This window comes from Marmota marmota, unplaced genomic scaffold (genome assembly GCF_001458135.2).
Source record: "Marmota marmota marmota unplaced genomic scaffold, marMar, whole genome shotgun sequence".
NCBI classification, from domain to species: domain Eukaryota; kingdom Metazoa; phylum Chordata; class Mammalia; order Rodentia; family Sciuridae; genus Marmota; species Marmota marmota.
Genome location: NW_025999946.1, coordinates 2,506,520 through 2,522,883, shown reverse-complemented (window position 1 = coordinate 2,522,883; position 16,364 = coordinate 2,506,520). Strand labels below are relative to the sequence as shown.

At 41.0% G+C, this 16,364-nt stretch overlaps 1 protein-coding gene across 24 annotated transcripts in view; it reads right to left on the bottom strand.

Annotated features, from left to right (window-relative positions):
- The window catches only part of Kcnma1 (potassium calcium-activated channel subfamily M alpha 1), an 888,761-nt gene that overhangs the window by 132,906 nt on the left and 739,491 nt on the right, over positions 1-16,364 (bottom strand). For all 24 annotated transcript variants that reach the window (XM_048801821.1, XM_048801797.1, XM_048801798.1 and 21 more), the window contains 2 exons: positions 9,598-9,684; positions 1,568-1,644 (listed from right to left, as the gene is read on the bottom strand). In XM_048801821.1, coding sequence (XP_048657778.1) covers positions 1,568-1,644; positions 9,598-9,684 — 164 coding nt within the window. The remainder of the gene's footprint in view (positions 1-1,567; positions 1,645-9,597; positions 9,685-16,364) is intronic.

Here is a 16,364-nt window from a genome sequence, read left to right as displayed (position 1 = left end):
GTGCTGAATATATTAAATCAATGGAGAAGGGAGCAAGATGGTAGGACTTAGCTAGTTTGGGAGCCAGTCTGAAAGGATTTCCACAGAAAGTTCTCCAGACCAAGAGCTGCCCTATGGGTACTGGCCCAAGGGATTGATTAACTTATTTGGGCTCCTGTGGAACTATATTTTTATCTTTCTGGTTGTGCAGGTGCTCCTTCAAGAGCACAGGGGGGAAAGGCCCTGTTTCAGTTGGGATAATCCAGGGGTGGTACTCTGCTGTCTCGTGTGCATGTGAAAAAGTATTTTATAGTGTGATCTTTTATGACAGTGTTTGTACTCATCAAACCCGAGGTCACCTATCTGGCCATTCCATCCTGCAATAAAGATTAAGGCACTCAGAGAACAGCATCAAGAAAGGCCTCTGGGGACCTGAATCCCTGCACACAGGCTGTATGACTGCCAGCAATCTCATCCTCTCACTAAACTTGGAAGCCTCCATGCCTCTTTCTGTAAAATGGGATTAATAACACCCCCTGCCAATTACACAGGGTTATAGTGAGGATCAAAGCTGCCATCACAAGGAGTTCTTCAAACACTGAAGGAAAGGGAGGCATCATTATTTTTCTTTCTCCAGGGTTGACAGCAATTTCTACTAGACAATGCAGCATTGATGCTGCAAAAGACATGGTCTTCGCAAGGTCAAAACTATAACTCCTGGTCTCTGGGAAGCTCCAAGCCAGTGTCTCTGATTCACCACTGAGGCCCCAGCTACTCTAGAAGAGGCATGTTACAGGCTAGGCCAGAAGCTGCTCAGCCCAATCCATCTACACCAAGGCTGGTCTTTGGGACAATGGTGATCAAGGTCCTCGGCTAGAGCCATGTTCTTTTCTTAGAGTGGTCTGAGGGAGTCACAATGAAAAACTCTGACCTTTGGTACTAAAGCCCACAGGAATTCCAAACGGAAAGAGAGTCAATTCCCATTTCGGAAACTGAGCTCTCAGATTCAGTTTCCCTCTCAGCCCTAGCACAGCCATCTTTACGTAGTGGTTTCCTGTCCACTGGAAATCACTACACAAAAACACTCCATCTAGTACAATCTTAGTGTCCTACTTCCTTTCTTTCTTTTTTTGGTCCTGGGGATTGAACTGTACACCCTTATCTCTTCTTCATTATTTTAATTTTGAGACAGGGCCTTGCTAAATTGCTCAGTCTGGCCTTGAACTTGCAATCCTCCTGCCTCAGCCTCCTGGGTAGCTGGGATTATAGGCATGCACTACAGCAGCTGGCTGGGTGTCCCACTTTTTCACATCATACTTGACACTATTAGACTGGACATATCCTCTGGAGTCAAGAAATGGAGACTGGGTACCAAGTTTAGCCCTAGGTATTATTGGTGGTGATTTTTCGTCCTCCAACAAAGCAAGGATGGCTATTTCATATTTCTTTGAAATTGTGGTGTGAAACATAAACATATTCAAGAGAAGTCTTGATGTTTAATGTTTCTCTCATAGGGAAAGGGGAAGGAAAATGAATTTGGGGGACTAGGAAGGAGGGGGGCGGGGAGGGGGAAAGAAACACTACTTACGCCGTTTGCAGCCGCATTTTTTAATTCTTTTGGGATCTGTGATGTCATCATGACAGGCCTTGCAGTAAAAAAATGCCCTGGAGAAAGAGAATGGAAAAACTGACACATTTCATAATCCAACCAAATGAAATGAGTACCACATTTCCTCCGCGGTGGTGCCAAATTAATGAAACATGCCAGCACTAATTTCCTTTAATCTTTTGAAAAGTTTAGACATTTGCAGACAGAAATGTTTGTTGCAAGACCATTTATTTCAAACACGGGATTCTGTGATTTGAGTTAGTGCTTCTTTTCATAAACCTGCATTTGCAGAGGAACTGGGAGAAGGGTTGCTGATGAGACACACCGCATCTGCTTGCTTGTCTTTCATTTTGGAGAACAGCACTCGATGCTCTTTGTCGGGACACGTGAACCATCAGCCCTGAATCCTGGGTGGGGAAGCTACACAACTCCCAAGCCCCACAGTCTACTCAAATGTACATTAAAGGGGGACAAGCAGGGTGCTCCACTGTCAAATGCAAACATTAACCTTGTCACTTTGAAAGCACCTTTTCTTGTTAGCCTGAGTGAGAGAGGGTTGAGAGGAGGTAGGAGAAGGAACAACAAAGGCAAGAAGTCTAGCAGTTTCTCTGTCAAACTCCCTCTGGGATTTCATAGCTCATTTCACTGCATGGCTGGCGGGACCCACCCCTGCTATATACAGCCCTGAGAACATGTAATAAGTGAAGGTTTTCTTCTTACTATGGAGCAAAGCTCAGCTGACCACAGCTGAGCAAAGGAATGAGGTGGGTAGAAGGAACCCTAGAAGAAGCCATCGAAAGAAAATCCCCTAATCAGATTTGGGTGTCAATATGGGATTACAAAGTGCATTGGCTTGTGTCAAAGATACTTTGGGGGCTGGGGCTGTGGCCCAGTGGTAGAGTGCTCACCTAGCATGTGTGAGGCACTGGGTTCAAACCTCAGCACCACATAAAAATGAAATAAAGATATTGTGTCCACCTACAACTAAAAAATAAATATTAAAAAAAAGATACTTTGGTAGAAATAAGACCATTATAGCACAGTTTAAGATCACAGGGTTAGAAGAACAGTGTGGGTGGAGGGTATGGATGGTCCCCAGTTTAGGATGAGCAAAAGTGAACCCGTACAACCTGCTGTCCACTTAGTACACAAGATACTAACCTTTTTAAAAATATATAAAATAGGCTTTGTTGTTTGCTGGTTTTGTACAGCCGAGGTCCAATGTAAATGTTTTGAGCACAGTAGACTAAGTTAAGCTAGAGCAGGTGTGTCAAATGCATTTTTGACCATGATATTTTCAATTTATGATGGTTTACTGGGATTTAGTCCATCATAAGTAGAGAAGCATCCAAACTGGGGAGGTTATAAAATTCACTGAAACAACCTTACAACCTTATGGATCCAAGAACTAATAAAATCCCTGGCTTAGCACCTTTACCACTCCCAACATGAACTTGAATTCCAGGGATAAACATGGTCTTTTCCTGACTGGGCTAAAGAAATAAACACAATTCTTGACTATTTGATTCCGAGATTCCTTTTTTTTTTTTTTTATGTTTTTCACAGGACTTGCATTTACGACTGGCACTGGCTAGAAACCAATGTTAAGACTTTTGGAACTGGAAGGGATTGTGGGGATTTGAGCCAAATCTCTAGGACTCAATGTCCCCATCTGAAAACTGAGGAGGTTGTCATGACCTGCCCAAAGTCATCTGATGGTGGAGCTTGGCTGGCCCTGGGACTTCTGCATCCAAGTCCAACGCCCCTTCTACACAAGAAGCTCTTCCACTATTTCTTTAAATGCCGGCTGTCATCCACTTTACAAGAAAAGGAAAGTTAGCTGCATTTACGACTGGCACAGCACTGTGGTTAATGACCCAGTGGACAGGGATCTGCCTTAAACAGGAAGGACAGGAAACAATCCATGTTGGGACAAGTAACTTTGCATCCACTTTCTTTAGACATTTTCTCCCCCATCCCCCTACTGGATTCTCCTACAGGCAATAGTAATAATGACACTTATAAAATGCACTTATAAAATGCAGACTATAGGCCACGGGTTGTTCGAACATTTTATAAGCAATAACATATTTGATCCTCAAACAACCCTTTGAAAGAGGTATGATTATTACTTTTCTTTTACAGATGAGGAAACTGAAGCCCAGAGATACTAAGTGACTTACCCAAGGCCACACAGCTAAGAGGAGGAGAGCCAGGATTCATATCTATGCAGTTTGGCACCATAGTCCAAGGTTTTAAACACACTACTAAAGGGATTATATGATAATGTATCTGAATAAATTAAAGCTGGATTCTTCTTCTAAACTTAATGTTTACTCCTAATTTACAAATAAAAATGTATATATTTGTGATGGTCAACATGATGTTTTGAAATATATATGTGCTGTGGAATACCTAAGTGAATTATATGTTTTCACTTATGTTATGGTTTTGATATATGGTGTCCTCCAAAGCTCATATGTGAGATAATGCAAGAATTTTCAGAGGTGAAATGATTAGGTCCACTGTGACATATCAGTGGATTAAGCCACTGAATGAATTAATTTGGTGGTAACTGAAGGCAGAAAGGGTGTGGCTGGAAGTAGGTCACTCAGGGGATGACTTTGGGGCTTACATTTTGTCCCTGATATGTGGAGCTCTCTCTTTCTCTGCGTGCTGGTTGCCATGTCCTGAGCTGTTTTCTCCACAAAGTCCTCCTGCCCACGATGCTCCACCTCACCTCAGACCCAGGTCTATGGAGTCAGAGAACCACAGACTGCAGCCCTGAAACTTGGAGTCAAAATAACTTTTCCTTCACTGTATTGTTCTTGTCAGGTCTTTTGGCCACAATGATGTAAAACTGACTTAAACAACATACTTGGCTATTTTTTTTTCTTTAGTACTAGGGATTAACTCAGAGTCACTTTACCACTAAGCTATGTCTCCAGCCATTCTTTTTTTTTAATGTTTTTTAGTTGTTGATGAACTTTTATTTTACTAATTTATTTATATGCTATGCTGAGAATCAAACCCAGTGCCTCACACATGCTAGGCAAGGCTCTGCCACTGAGCCACCATGCCAACCCTCTCCAGCCATTCTTTATTTTTTATTTTGAAATAAGTCTTACTAATTTGCTGAGGCTGTCATTGAACTTGGTAATCCTCTTGCTTCAGCCTCCTGAGTAGCTGGGATTTACAGGCATGTGCACCATACCAGGCCTACATAACTTTTTTTTTTTTTTTTTTTTTTGGTAGTGGGAACACTTGAAATCTACTCTCATAGTGATTTTCAAGTGTCAAATACATTGATATTAACAAAAATCAACTTGATGGACAATAGACCACTTGAACTTATTCTTCCTAGATAACTGAAGTATTGTGTCCCTTGACCAACAACTCCCCAGCCCCCATCTATCTCCTACCCTAGCCCCTGGTGACACAAGACTGGCCTATGCTCTGCCTCTGTGGGCTGACTATTTTAGATCCCACATGTGAGCAAGGTCATATAGTTTTACTTTCTGTACCAGGGTTCCTTCACACACCATAATATCTTCCAGGTGAAACAAATAAAGTTAATGAGTGAAATGAAACTAGGATTGGGTGACCACGGTGACCTCAAGACACATCCCCAGCTGGAAGGGCAGCATGCGCCTCTCCACTGTCTCTCCCTCTGTGGGGCACACCTGGCCATACCCCTTCCTTACTTTACACCTGAACCTGACTGAGCAGCTAAGTGTTGCTGGGGATGAAAACCCACTGGTCTCAATTTAAATCCATGTCCATGGATTCCAGGGGCCTCTTCACACTACTGGGGAACCACTCCATTCTCCTTTCTTACCCTATAAAACAGCTCTCCTTGCCCTCCCCTACACTTCCTCTCTGGCTCACTGCACCAGTAGCCTCACACGTTGTCAAGAAGCCACTCTGTCTGTGCCCCTGGCCTTTAGGACTTTCTGGTCCTCTGGTTTCCTGTTGTGTTTGGTCAATAACAGGAACCTGAAGGTGACTGGAGGGTGGGAGGAGATGAGTTCCCTCCCTGCCAGGTCATGGAATAGTAATTGTAACACACCCTAATGAAGGGTGAAGCTCCCCCTGGGCAGCCATTCCCACACCACAAACTCTCTCCAGCTTCGGAAAGTCCTTCCCCTTGTCCCTGCAGTACTAGGGCTTAAAGTGGTTCCCACTTATAGAAGTTTCTGAGATGCTTTGCCACCTATTGTTGGTTTTTCTTAACCTGCTGCCCACATCTTCATACAATCCCTTCATCAGATTCTCCTCCTGTTTTCTGTGCAAGAGTGTCATCTGTTTCTGGCAGGGACCCTCACTGATATAGCATCCCTGTTTACATCTCCAGACCTCCCCTCTTCCCAGAACTCTACACATTGGATGCACTGACTTTATGATAACTCCATGTGTATGTTTAGTACATGTCTCCTACTGATTGTGTCAGCATGTATTTGTGAAGACCATAAAGCACAGAAATGAGACATATTGTACTCCCTGATAGAATTCTTCATTTCTTACCACCCCAGACTCCTCCAGTTCTTCCCATCTAAGTAAGATGGAATTGTCAACCACTCAGTGCTTATGACCCAAATCTAGGCCTTAGTCTAGATCCTTGTTTGATTCCTTACTTCCTCCATCAAATTCATCAATGGATCTTGCAGATCATCTGAATATGGTCCTAATGGTCCTGTGGTCCTAATTTCTCACCTATACTATGCAATGGTCTAAGTCTCTCACCTCCATTACCTCACTCACTGCCATGACATCCCATCCTCTGCAGTGCAGGCAGGATGACGGTATCATAATTTAAAGAAGACCATATCACCTGCAGCTTAAAATCAGCAATGAACCCAACCTCTTGGAAAAAGTATGAGAGAGAAGCCTCTGCCTTTCTCAACTCGTCTCAGACCACTCTCCCTGCATCTCCTCCCCAAGCCATACTTCCTGCGTTCTTTGAACACAAGGATGTTCTTACCACCATATCTCTTCTTCCTGCCTCGCCTCTACATGAGGGACTCTCTTCCCTCATTTCTATCTCTGCTCAGATGCCACCCTTCAGAGCAGCCTTCACCTACACCCAACCGAAATCAGCAATGAAATTGTGTTTGCTCATTCACCACAAATTTTAAAAGCCTGTACTTCTCTCCTCCCTGGAACGTGAGCCTCGTGAGAGTGGGGACTCCTCTCCATTGCTCATGACTATCCCCCTGGACCCCCGTGCAGAGCCTCCTAAGCATTATGAGTGAATGAGCTTGATGAGTGAATGAATGAATATGAGGCCTCCCGTGATTGCCAATTTTTCAGGAGAAACCAGTAAATTTTCACATAAGGAATTTTCACATAAAAGCAGACGAGTTTTTTTCACCTTGGCAACTGATTTATGTTTTAAAATTGTGACTCAAACAAAAATCATATCTGCAAGCCAAATGGGGTCAGTGAGCCATGAGACCATGTTCCAAGGTTATTTAAAAGGAAAAATATTTAGGGACAAGGAGTAAAGGACAAGTTTCCCAAATACCCATCCCAAAGTGACCTTTGGAAGACTGGAACTGGATGACTTCACTCCTCTTTTCTGAAGCACTGCATTTCAAAGTTCCTGGGCTCTAGAATTCATTAACTTCTTTTGTTTCTCTTCTGCAGCCGAGGGTGCAAACTCAATATTAGATCGTCATAATCTATTTTTCCATTTTTACAAAACTTGTTTAGTTTCATTCAAATCTCCAATGTCCTTTCTGTGGTTTTCTGCAGTCTTCATCTCTTTGAAATCCCCTAACTGACAGCATTTGCTCTGACACATCACACACCACGGAAAATTACAGGCTGGTTGTAGCTGATTGTGTCAGCATGTATTTGTGAAGACCATAAAGCACAGAAATGAGACATATTGCACTCCCTAATATAGGAGGTAATTTGTTTTTTGGACTGCCTGGTAGTTGTGACATTCATTAGTGAGAGATGCAATAGGAAATAGAATTACACAAATGGGAGCTTCTTGTTCTATATGCTATCTGGGAAGTGCACATGATATACTGCATGGCTGTGCTCCCCAGCCTCCTGTGTGTAGTGCTGAGATGTGCTTCGGGCTTTTGTGTCTCACATCTGGATGAGAACACAGCCTTCCCCTCCGGAGGGCCTGGGGCTGGGGTCAACCCCATGCACCCCCTGTCCCTGTCTCTTGTGAACTTTGTTTTCAGGATACTTCTGAAGAACAGTTAGGTTCTATGAACGGGTAGGGAGGTACTTCTCTCTCACAATAAATAATGGTAATCTTTTCCCAATTTATAGAAGAAAATTTGAGTTAGGGAAAAGCTCAGTTTAAAAGAAAAACATGCTCCCACACCCTGTATGTTCTTTTTCCTAATTTTTTTTCTAACTAGGATGGGTCATTTGCTAGAGTGGGTGGAAAGAAAGAAAATCATAAGCATCAGTTGTCAAGGTTCATTGTTCTGTGCTTAGCACGTCAGCGCCTCTCTCTCTCTCTCTCCTTGCCACATAATTAAGAGTACAGGCCCTGGAACTGGACATTCTAGATTTAAATCCTGGCTTTATTACTCACTAACTGTATGACTCTGGGCAAGTTGACTAGCCAATCTGTGCCTCAGTTTCCTCACATACAAAATGGGGAATAATCACGCTACCTATTTCAGAAGATTGTGTGAGGAGTGAGTGAGATCATAACACCAAGAAGGCAGTTAGTACCCAGAACAGAGCTGGTACTCAGCAAGCCCTCTATAATGACATGTTAGCATTACCAGATTGGCAGAAAGAGACTGGGTTTTAGAAAAGGAAAACCTAGTTCCCACCAGGACTATGCCATTTGTTGTGTGCTCCGTGGCCTTGGACAAATCATTTATATTAATTTTATTTGGGGTGGGGAGTTACTGGGGATTGAACTCGGGAGCACTTGACCACTGAGCCACATCCCCAGCCCTATTTTGTATTTTATTTAGAGACAGGGCCTCACTGAATTGCTCAGAGCCTTGCTAAAGTTGCTGAGGCTGGCTTTGAACTTGTGATCTTCCTGCCTCAGCCTCCTGAGCCACTGGGATTGCAGGCATGAACCACCATGCGTGGCTCATTTATATTAATTTTATACATGAGGAAGCCAAAGCCCTTAGTGTTTATCAAGACTTACTTTCTAGGGTTATTTGGAAGAGAAACCATAGAGAAGGTAACACATCTAGGACAGGGCTAGCTTTGAGTAGAAACTTGTTAAATGAAGTCAAGTACACTTTCATAAATAATTAAAGACTTAAAATACTTAATGTTAACATTAATGTTGAGGTGAGTGACCTGCCTGGGCATTGGCATCACATATTCCTGCTAATAAATTTTTCCAAGTTGATAGAATAGAATCTATAGCCCTTCGATTCCCTAAGCTCCTTAAACAGCTGTAAGGGCACAAATATGCCATGAAACACAGAAACCTATAAAATCCTGGGCTCTGCCTATAGAGACGACACAATTGCAGCTGAGACTCTAGCTATTTTCCTAGGAGGTTGCAAAAAGAAATAGAGCTATTTTGATGTATTATCTGAAATTAATCCAAATTCTTTGAAATTTTATTTGGCACTTATAGAAAACTCTGATAACTCTCAAGAAAGTTTGCTCAGATAATATTAAGAACACTAGACAAGGAACCAGCTCTCCTGTTGAGTCCCTCTGGGTCAGCGAGAATCAGGATGACTTGGAGCTGTCACTTCTGCTCTCTGGGCTTCAGTATCTTCGCTTGTAAGATGAAGCAGCAGGTCACTAAGCTTTCTAGTTCTAAAAATTTATTATTTTAATTCAAAGGTCTGGAATTGACTACATGAAAAGGAATCTACAGGGGGCATAATTGAAAGCACATATCTGTTTCTTAAACTTCTGCACCATTTGATGCCCATAAATTCGTTAAGTAGTTTCGGGGTCAGAGTCCTATCCATATGGAAGCATGCCCATCAGCAGACCAAGATGTTTATGGCTGAGCCAGAAAGAAAGGTGGATGGAAATAAAACTCTTACCTTTTAACTTCTTTGGCATCACTTGCGATGAAAAATCCTAAAGTACCTTCTTGGATCTTAAGGTGGTTTCCAGGATTAATTAATATACTGCTCAGTGAAAAAAAAAAAAAGAAGAAGACATATATGTGAGGTCACATTCTGAGTAAAACTTTGAAGGCAACACCATACTGTTGTTTTTATAGGGGCCCCACTAGTCTAATGCTTTCTCCAAAGGTTTATCTCTAGAGCTTGATGTTCACTGGTCCACACATTTAATTGGAGAACGTCATCATTAAACTCTACTGGTTAAATATTGGGTTGGCATACTCCAAGTCGAGGAAATCAAAGCAAGTCTTTGCTTTAGGGCTAGGTTTGCACGATGAGGCAATCTAGCTGCCACCATGGGCCTTGGACGTGAAGCAAAGTTCCTCACAATACATCCCTTTTGAAACTCTATTGATGTTCAGCATTGAAACATCAGTGTTCTAATGAAGTTCTTGCCACATTAATTTTCCATTAGATGATAGAGCATTAATGGGACCCCTATATGCATATAGAAACATACACACAAACATACCACATATTACTTTGAGGAATGGTACAAGCTACCCATAATCAATACAGAAGCAAACTGAATGTCTTCATATCATTGATGAGGACATGGAAGTAGACTCCATGTAAATCCTAGGTAGGAAGAATTTGTTCTAGACAGACAACGTAAAAGAAAAATGCTGCAGTTGGATATAGGTAATGATTCCAGTCTGCTATTTATAAAAATGTAAGGGGTATTTGAATAAGATGTATGGTTAGCATATCATTAGGGGCAAACTGTAGTTAGAAAACAAATGAAAATTACCCCTAAAGGGAAGTAGGAAGCTAAATATTCACTGTCCTATTTCAAATTGGTATAAATAGACTAGCTGACCAAGTTGTGTTTGGACTGACAGGAGAGATAAATGTATCCTAATCTAATAAATGGGCAAAACAAACAAGTTTAATATTCTGCAGATCAAAAGTAGAATACGAGAATGTTTTACCAGAGACTGAGAGGAGGCTTTGGGCTTAATAGGTACTGAATTGGTGATTCTAATTGAAGCAATAGACAACAAAAGTATTCTTTGATCTGAAAAGCTGGTGATTAAGGTAAAAGATATTTGGAATCGGTCTAAAGGAAGTGCTCACATGCCCAAAACAACCAAGATGGAGGAATGTAATTAACATGTAATCTTTTTCTGCTGGTAAAACCATTCCAGAAAAGTGTCATGGCCAAGAGCCATCTGTCTGCAGCAGTACAGGAAGGGCCTGGGTGAACTTTTGTTCTGTTGGGAGTGTTATGAGCAAATCATTACTGCACAAATAATTGTGGTTAGAACATCCACCATTACCTATAACAAGACCTGACAGGAGGAAATCAGGCCTGTGTCATCACTGTTATTAACACTAAATAGCAGCAAGATTCTATGAAGATTTGACTGTTCTACCCCAGAATCACAGACAGCAATGAGATGCCTTCCAAATCAGAAAGCAGTAGTCCACACTAATAGAACAGCTTATAACAGGCAACAGCCTTACGCAGGCACCTCCTAATTACCCCTCTGCCAACTCACACACTGGTATCACAGGCCTCTGATATAGCATGATTATGAGGGGAAAGGGTCAGAGCTTATACAGTTTAGGTGGATTTCTTATCCAAAGTCAATTAAATACATGTTGGAAAGGTGGAAATATGAATTCTGCTCATTTTCTTAACTCCTTTTCTTGCAAGGCAGCACTTCCATCTGACTTTGCAGTCAGAAACTGGGTCCAAATCTGAGCTCTGTCACTGAGTTGCTGCCTGAGTTTGGGCAAGTTACTAAACCCTAGTACTCAACTTTCACCCCTACAAGAGGAGGTTCATGATAACAACAGTCTTCCTTCAGAAAATGGAGTGAGGTAATATATAAAGAACTCAATGCATGATGGGTATTGTTACTTTTTATTTTACTTTTAGTATTTTATTCTTGTAAAAAACAAAAAACGCCCAAGTATATTTCATTGTCAATAGTTATCAGAATTTCTTTAAATGGCCCCATGGGATAAAATACAGGGCGTCTTATCAAAATACCCTGTCCATAATGAGACAAAGTTACAGGGTTGTACAATGCAGGTTGATGCACCAGGCACCCATTAAAAACCCCATGCACTTCTGGTGCCTAAAAAAGCTAGTTCCTTAAAGATTGAAAAGTCTATATTTCTAACATAAGAATGGAAGAAAAGCTTCTGAGTAGAGAAAAAAAAATCTTCACATGATTTGAGCAATGGAATTGAAAATGTGACATACATCATCTTGGTGACACATGTGCACAAAACAAGCCTCCCGTAGACCCCTGCTTCCTTGCCTAACATTGTGGGCCTCATTAATTGCACTCCAGTGAGCGAACCCGCCATGTCATTGTGAAATATGATGATAGCAAGGTTCCTATCAATGAGAAGTTTCTTTTCATTTCCTTTCTTCTTTATCTACAGTGAACAAGAATTGGCCCTTAGTAAAAATTTGGGATTGGCATTCTAGAGAGTACCGATTAAGATCATTCATTACAGATTTCAAGCTTCTATTGGTCATGTTATTGTGCCAGAAAGGAAAGATTTTTGGCACTGACATAGGGTACACTGTCATTCACCCATTAATTGTAATTGTTTTTTGTTGGTACATATTAATTATATAGAAGAGAGGGTTTCATTGTAGCATATCATACATGCACCTTACATAACTTTCCAATGGTGGGTCAGCACTCAGGTGCACAAGTCAGGCTCCATCCATTTGGATCCCTGGCTTTGGGCATGTGGACACAGCTAAGCCTCATTTTCCTTGTCAGTAAAATGGGGATAAATAATCATTAGTTTACAGTGTCTTTAAATTAAAGTATGTACTATTCTCTGAGAGATATAGTAGGTCTTTAATCTATGCTTTCCATTAATTATGAGCAAGGTGGTTGGAAAATGAGAGTAAATAAACTCTCATAGGACCACAACTCTAACCTCCACTTTGTCCTTGATACTAAAAACCCACCCCAAAATTGACCCTTTTCCTGACTGCAGCACCTGAAATACTTTCTCTCTGCACAAATCTGGAGATGAGCTCATTCAGAATGGCTTTTAGCAACACATGAATAGTGCCTGTCCCTTAAATCTTATGGCTAATGCACATGGAACAGAGAGCATTTCCAGGGGCCTCACGGACTGTGCAATCCCAATATCCCTTCCTGTAGGTGGGGTGGGAGAATTTAGAGAGTCCTTATGGGAGGTGTGAAGCAGCACCATTTGCAGATACCAAGGCAGAGCTAAGACAGCCTATTGGGTGGGACTTGAAAGAATAACCCCAGCCCTCAAGAAAATGAAAGAAAAAAACTGAGATGCATAAAGATAGTCCCTGTGCTGGATTCAACTTTTATATTTCAGGGTCTGGGGAAGAAGCACATGCCCTTGTTTCCAGGGGCCCACAACATTTCCCTATGCAACAGGACTGAATTCAAAAGACTCTTTCAGGAAATACCTTACTGTTTTTGATAGATCAGATTTTAAATCTTCTATCCACATTCCAAATCTAGAAAGTTTAAATAAAGTGTTAATCCTCCTCGTCTGGAAAATATAAAAACATAAGGATTTTAGACAAGTAAATGTTCTTACTTTCTCCAGGAAAATGCTTACTACCCCTAGAATTTTTTATTGACCTCCTAATGGGAATATGTAAAATTTTCCAAAAATCTCTTTAGGAGACTATTCAATGTTAACTCATTTTGTTCTTATGACTGCCAAAAGTCCCTTTTCCTATGTGCCACTTTAAATCAGTTCTCTGGCTCCAACTTTACCTAATTCACTAGCTTATCAGAGATAAACTTCAAGATGTGTCATGTGAAATATCCAGAAAAATCTCTAAGAAAAGAAGACCATATATCCATTAGCAGAATTCCAACAAGGACATCTTGGCAGGGGTAGACATTCCCTCATTTCAAGGAACATATAAATTACCCTCTTTTCTATTAACTTGTTGGTTTCAATTGAAAGCACCCTATGACAGCTGGTAGCACAGGGCTGGTGTAGCCCCTTTCTTTTTTGCTCTCAATTTAGTTCCATATCTAGCCTTATTCTTTGTCCACCCATCAGTATGTAGAATAAATTCATATTTTCTGTAAGGAACCCATCATTGAGTAGAGGGGTGCAAAACATAATCATGTTCTATTTACTTCCAAATTTCTCTCAGTAGAATGCAACAGGACTTCTCAACTCTTGTTGAATGAATGAAACTTTTAAATCATTGGTCTCAGTTCTGAGTTTTCCTTTCCTTCTCAAATAAGATGAAAGGTAGTTCCCTCTGTTCTTTCCAAAACATTAGGCTGACCCCTGGAATGACCACATCTTCTGGCAGATTGGTTACCAAGCTCATAATCTCTGGGCATTAAGTATAAATATGAAAATATGCAAAGACACAGTGAGTCACTTGGGGAGTTGGAGCAGTTGATTTCAATATTGAAAGTAGAACTCACTCCGAATGAAATTTATGTTCCTAAACATAAGACTCATCTTTGTGGAATGGGGCAGTAGGGATCAGTCCAACATAGAATCACCTGTATTGGGAGTCTTTGAAAGGTATTCACCTGCACTTCTTTTATTGGGCATTTTATTAGGCATTTCTTGGTGGACACTGCTCAGGTTGGAGGACCAGGGCTTGGTGGGGGAGCAATGATTTTTTTTCCCTTTTGTCCAACATTTACAAATAACAATGGAAATACTTAGTGATCCATGATCTCTTCTTCAATTGTTATAAACATAACCTATTTACTGTTTGGGGATATGACCAATGATTGGCAATTCAAGTGAAACAGATCTTGTTTTAAAGAAAACTTTTTATCTACTATGGACAAATATGATAGGTGTGTATTTCCCTCCTTCCCCTCCATTTCTGGTAGGTGTCATGTACCATTCCCCAAGCAATTAAGAAAATATCATGGCTCATATGAGAATACAGTTTATACTCAATAATATGGTAATTATAATTGTGTCCAGCAAACTAATGGGACTTCATTAACTGTAGCAAGCAAATAAGATCCAACTCGGACTTCAGCTCATGCTATGCCCAGATATCTCACACCACTGGGATGGGCCTGTCTGAACACACACATTCATATAAAATTGCTCTCAGTTGGGATTTGTTTGCACCAAAAGTGCCCCCTCTAAGAGCTCAACTGCACTGCAATTTGTGGGCTGTGTTAGGGCACAGCTCAGAGAAACCCCAAGTCTCAAACCATATCACCTTTTTGGAACTTTTCATCTCTTCTGGGCTTTCAATATGTGCTGCTGGAGTCCCACACAACTACACACACACACACACACACACACACACACACTTTACTTGAGGATATGTGTAGGAAGCACAGTTGTGTATCCCATGCTTTAATATATTAAGCCCAGTTCACTTCCATAGAGACAACGTAATACAGGTTGCTCCCAGTTGATCAGACTCAAAGGACCAAAACCTTGGTCCCTGGGGGATATTGGCAAGGATTTGTTTAGCCCAAATCCACCTCAATAATTTTAGAAATAGAATATTAAAATATATTTTTCACACGTGAAAATATTAGCCACATGGGGATGGAGAGGAGAGAGCTGATCTGAGAAGGACAATGCAAGCTATTTGGTTCTGGGAGCAAGCCATGTCACTTTAGGACAAGTCATGCCTACATCACATCATGCCTTCACCACAAGATAATAAGACTCAAAGGCCAAAAGCCAACAGCAGAGGTGCAACCACTGTGGACCTTTGAAGATGCAAAGTGTTGCAGTAACTTCTTGCAGTTGGATCATATCAATAATACCAAACTGACAGGAAGCCACCTCTATTATACATCTGCTCCAAAATCACAGGAGAGCTGACTGTGGAAAGAGTTACACACACACACAAACACACACACACACGAGTACAAACACAAACACATGACAGTGATCACAACCACGGAGAAAAACAACTCTTGGAAAGATGAACAAGTAGGCCTTGCAATGATCTGTTTTCAACAATACTCTCTTAGAGAACACATTACTGAAAAACTATGCTGAAAATTTTAACCAAAAAGTAAAAAAAAAAAAAAAATGCCATTGATGATGATTTAGTCATGCTTCATGCAACATAAAACAGCAGCAAAACAGGATGAAGTCACACAGTGGAAGAAGTTGAGCTACTTCTTATTAAGAAATATTGAGCTTGTCCCAGTAAACAGCACTCCTTCAGTAAATCAAGTGTGATACTTGCAATTTAATAGCAGCGTTCTTCATCTTTACTGAGCACTGCCCAACAAATTAAATTCTTAAAATGAGATCACCAAAATAAGGATTGGGAAAAAATAAAAGCATAAGGGTTTGGTGTCTGTTTTGTGGTGAAAGGACGGAAACTGTGCTCTACAAAATGGAAACAACACAGGAAGGAGGAGGTCACAGGGAACGTGGATGTGGGATGTGGACAAAATGGCACCCGCATCTGGTGGACATCAAGACACATTAGGACAATACAAAAACAGACACAAAGGGCTGGAGAGAAGCATCCTCCTTTTCAACTTTACTAATATTTGTTCCCATCATTGGTGCCCTGACTGAAAATAGGATTACGCCTTTTCTTGTTTTAAGTTTCCTGCAAAGAAGTTAGTGCGTCATCCAAAAGAATCAACAAACCAAACAAGGACAGCAACAGGCTACAGTCAGTTTTCATGTACTCTAGTTGGAGAGGGATATATATATATATATATATATATATATATATA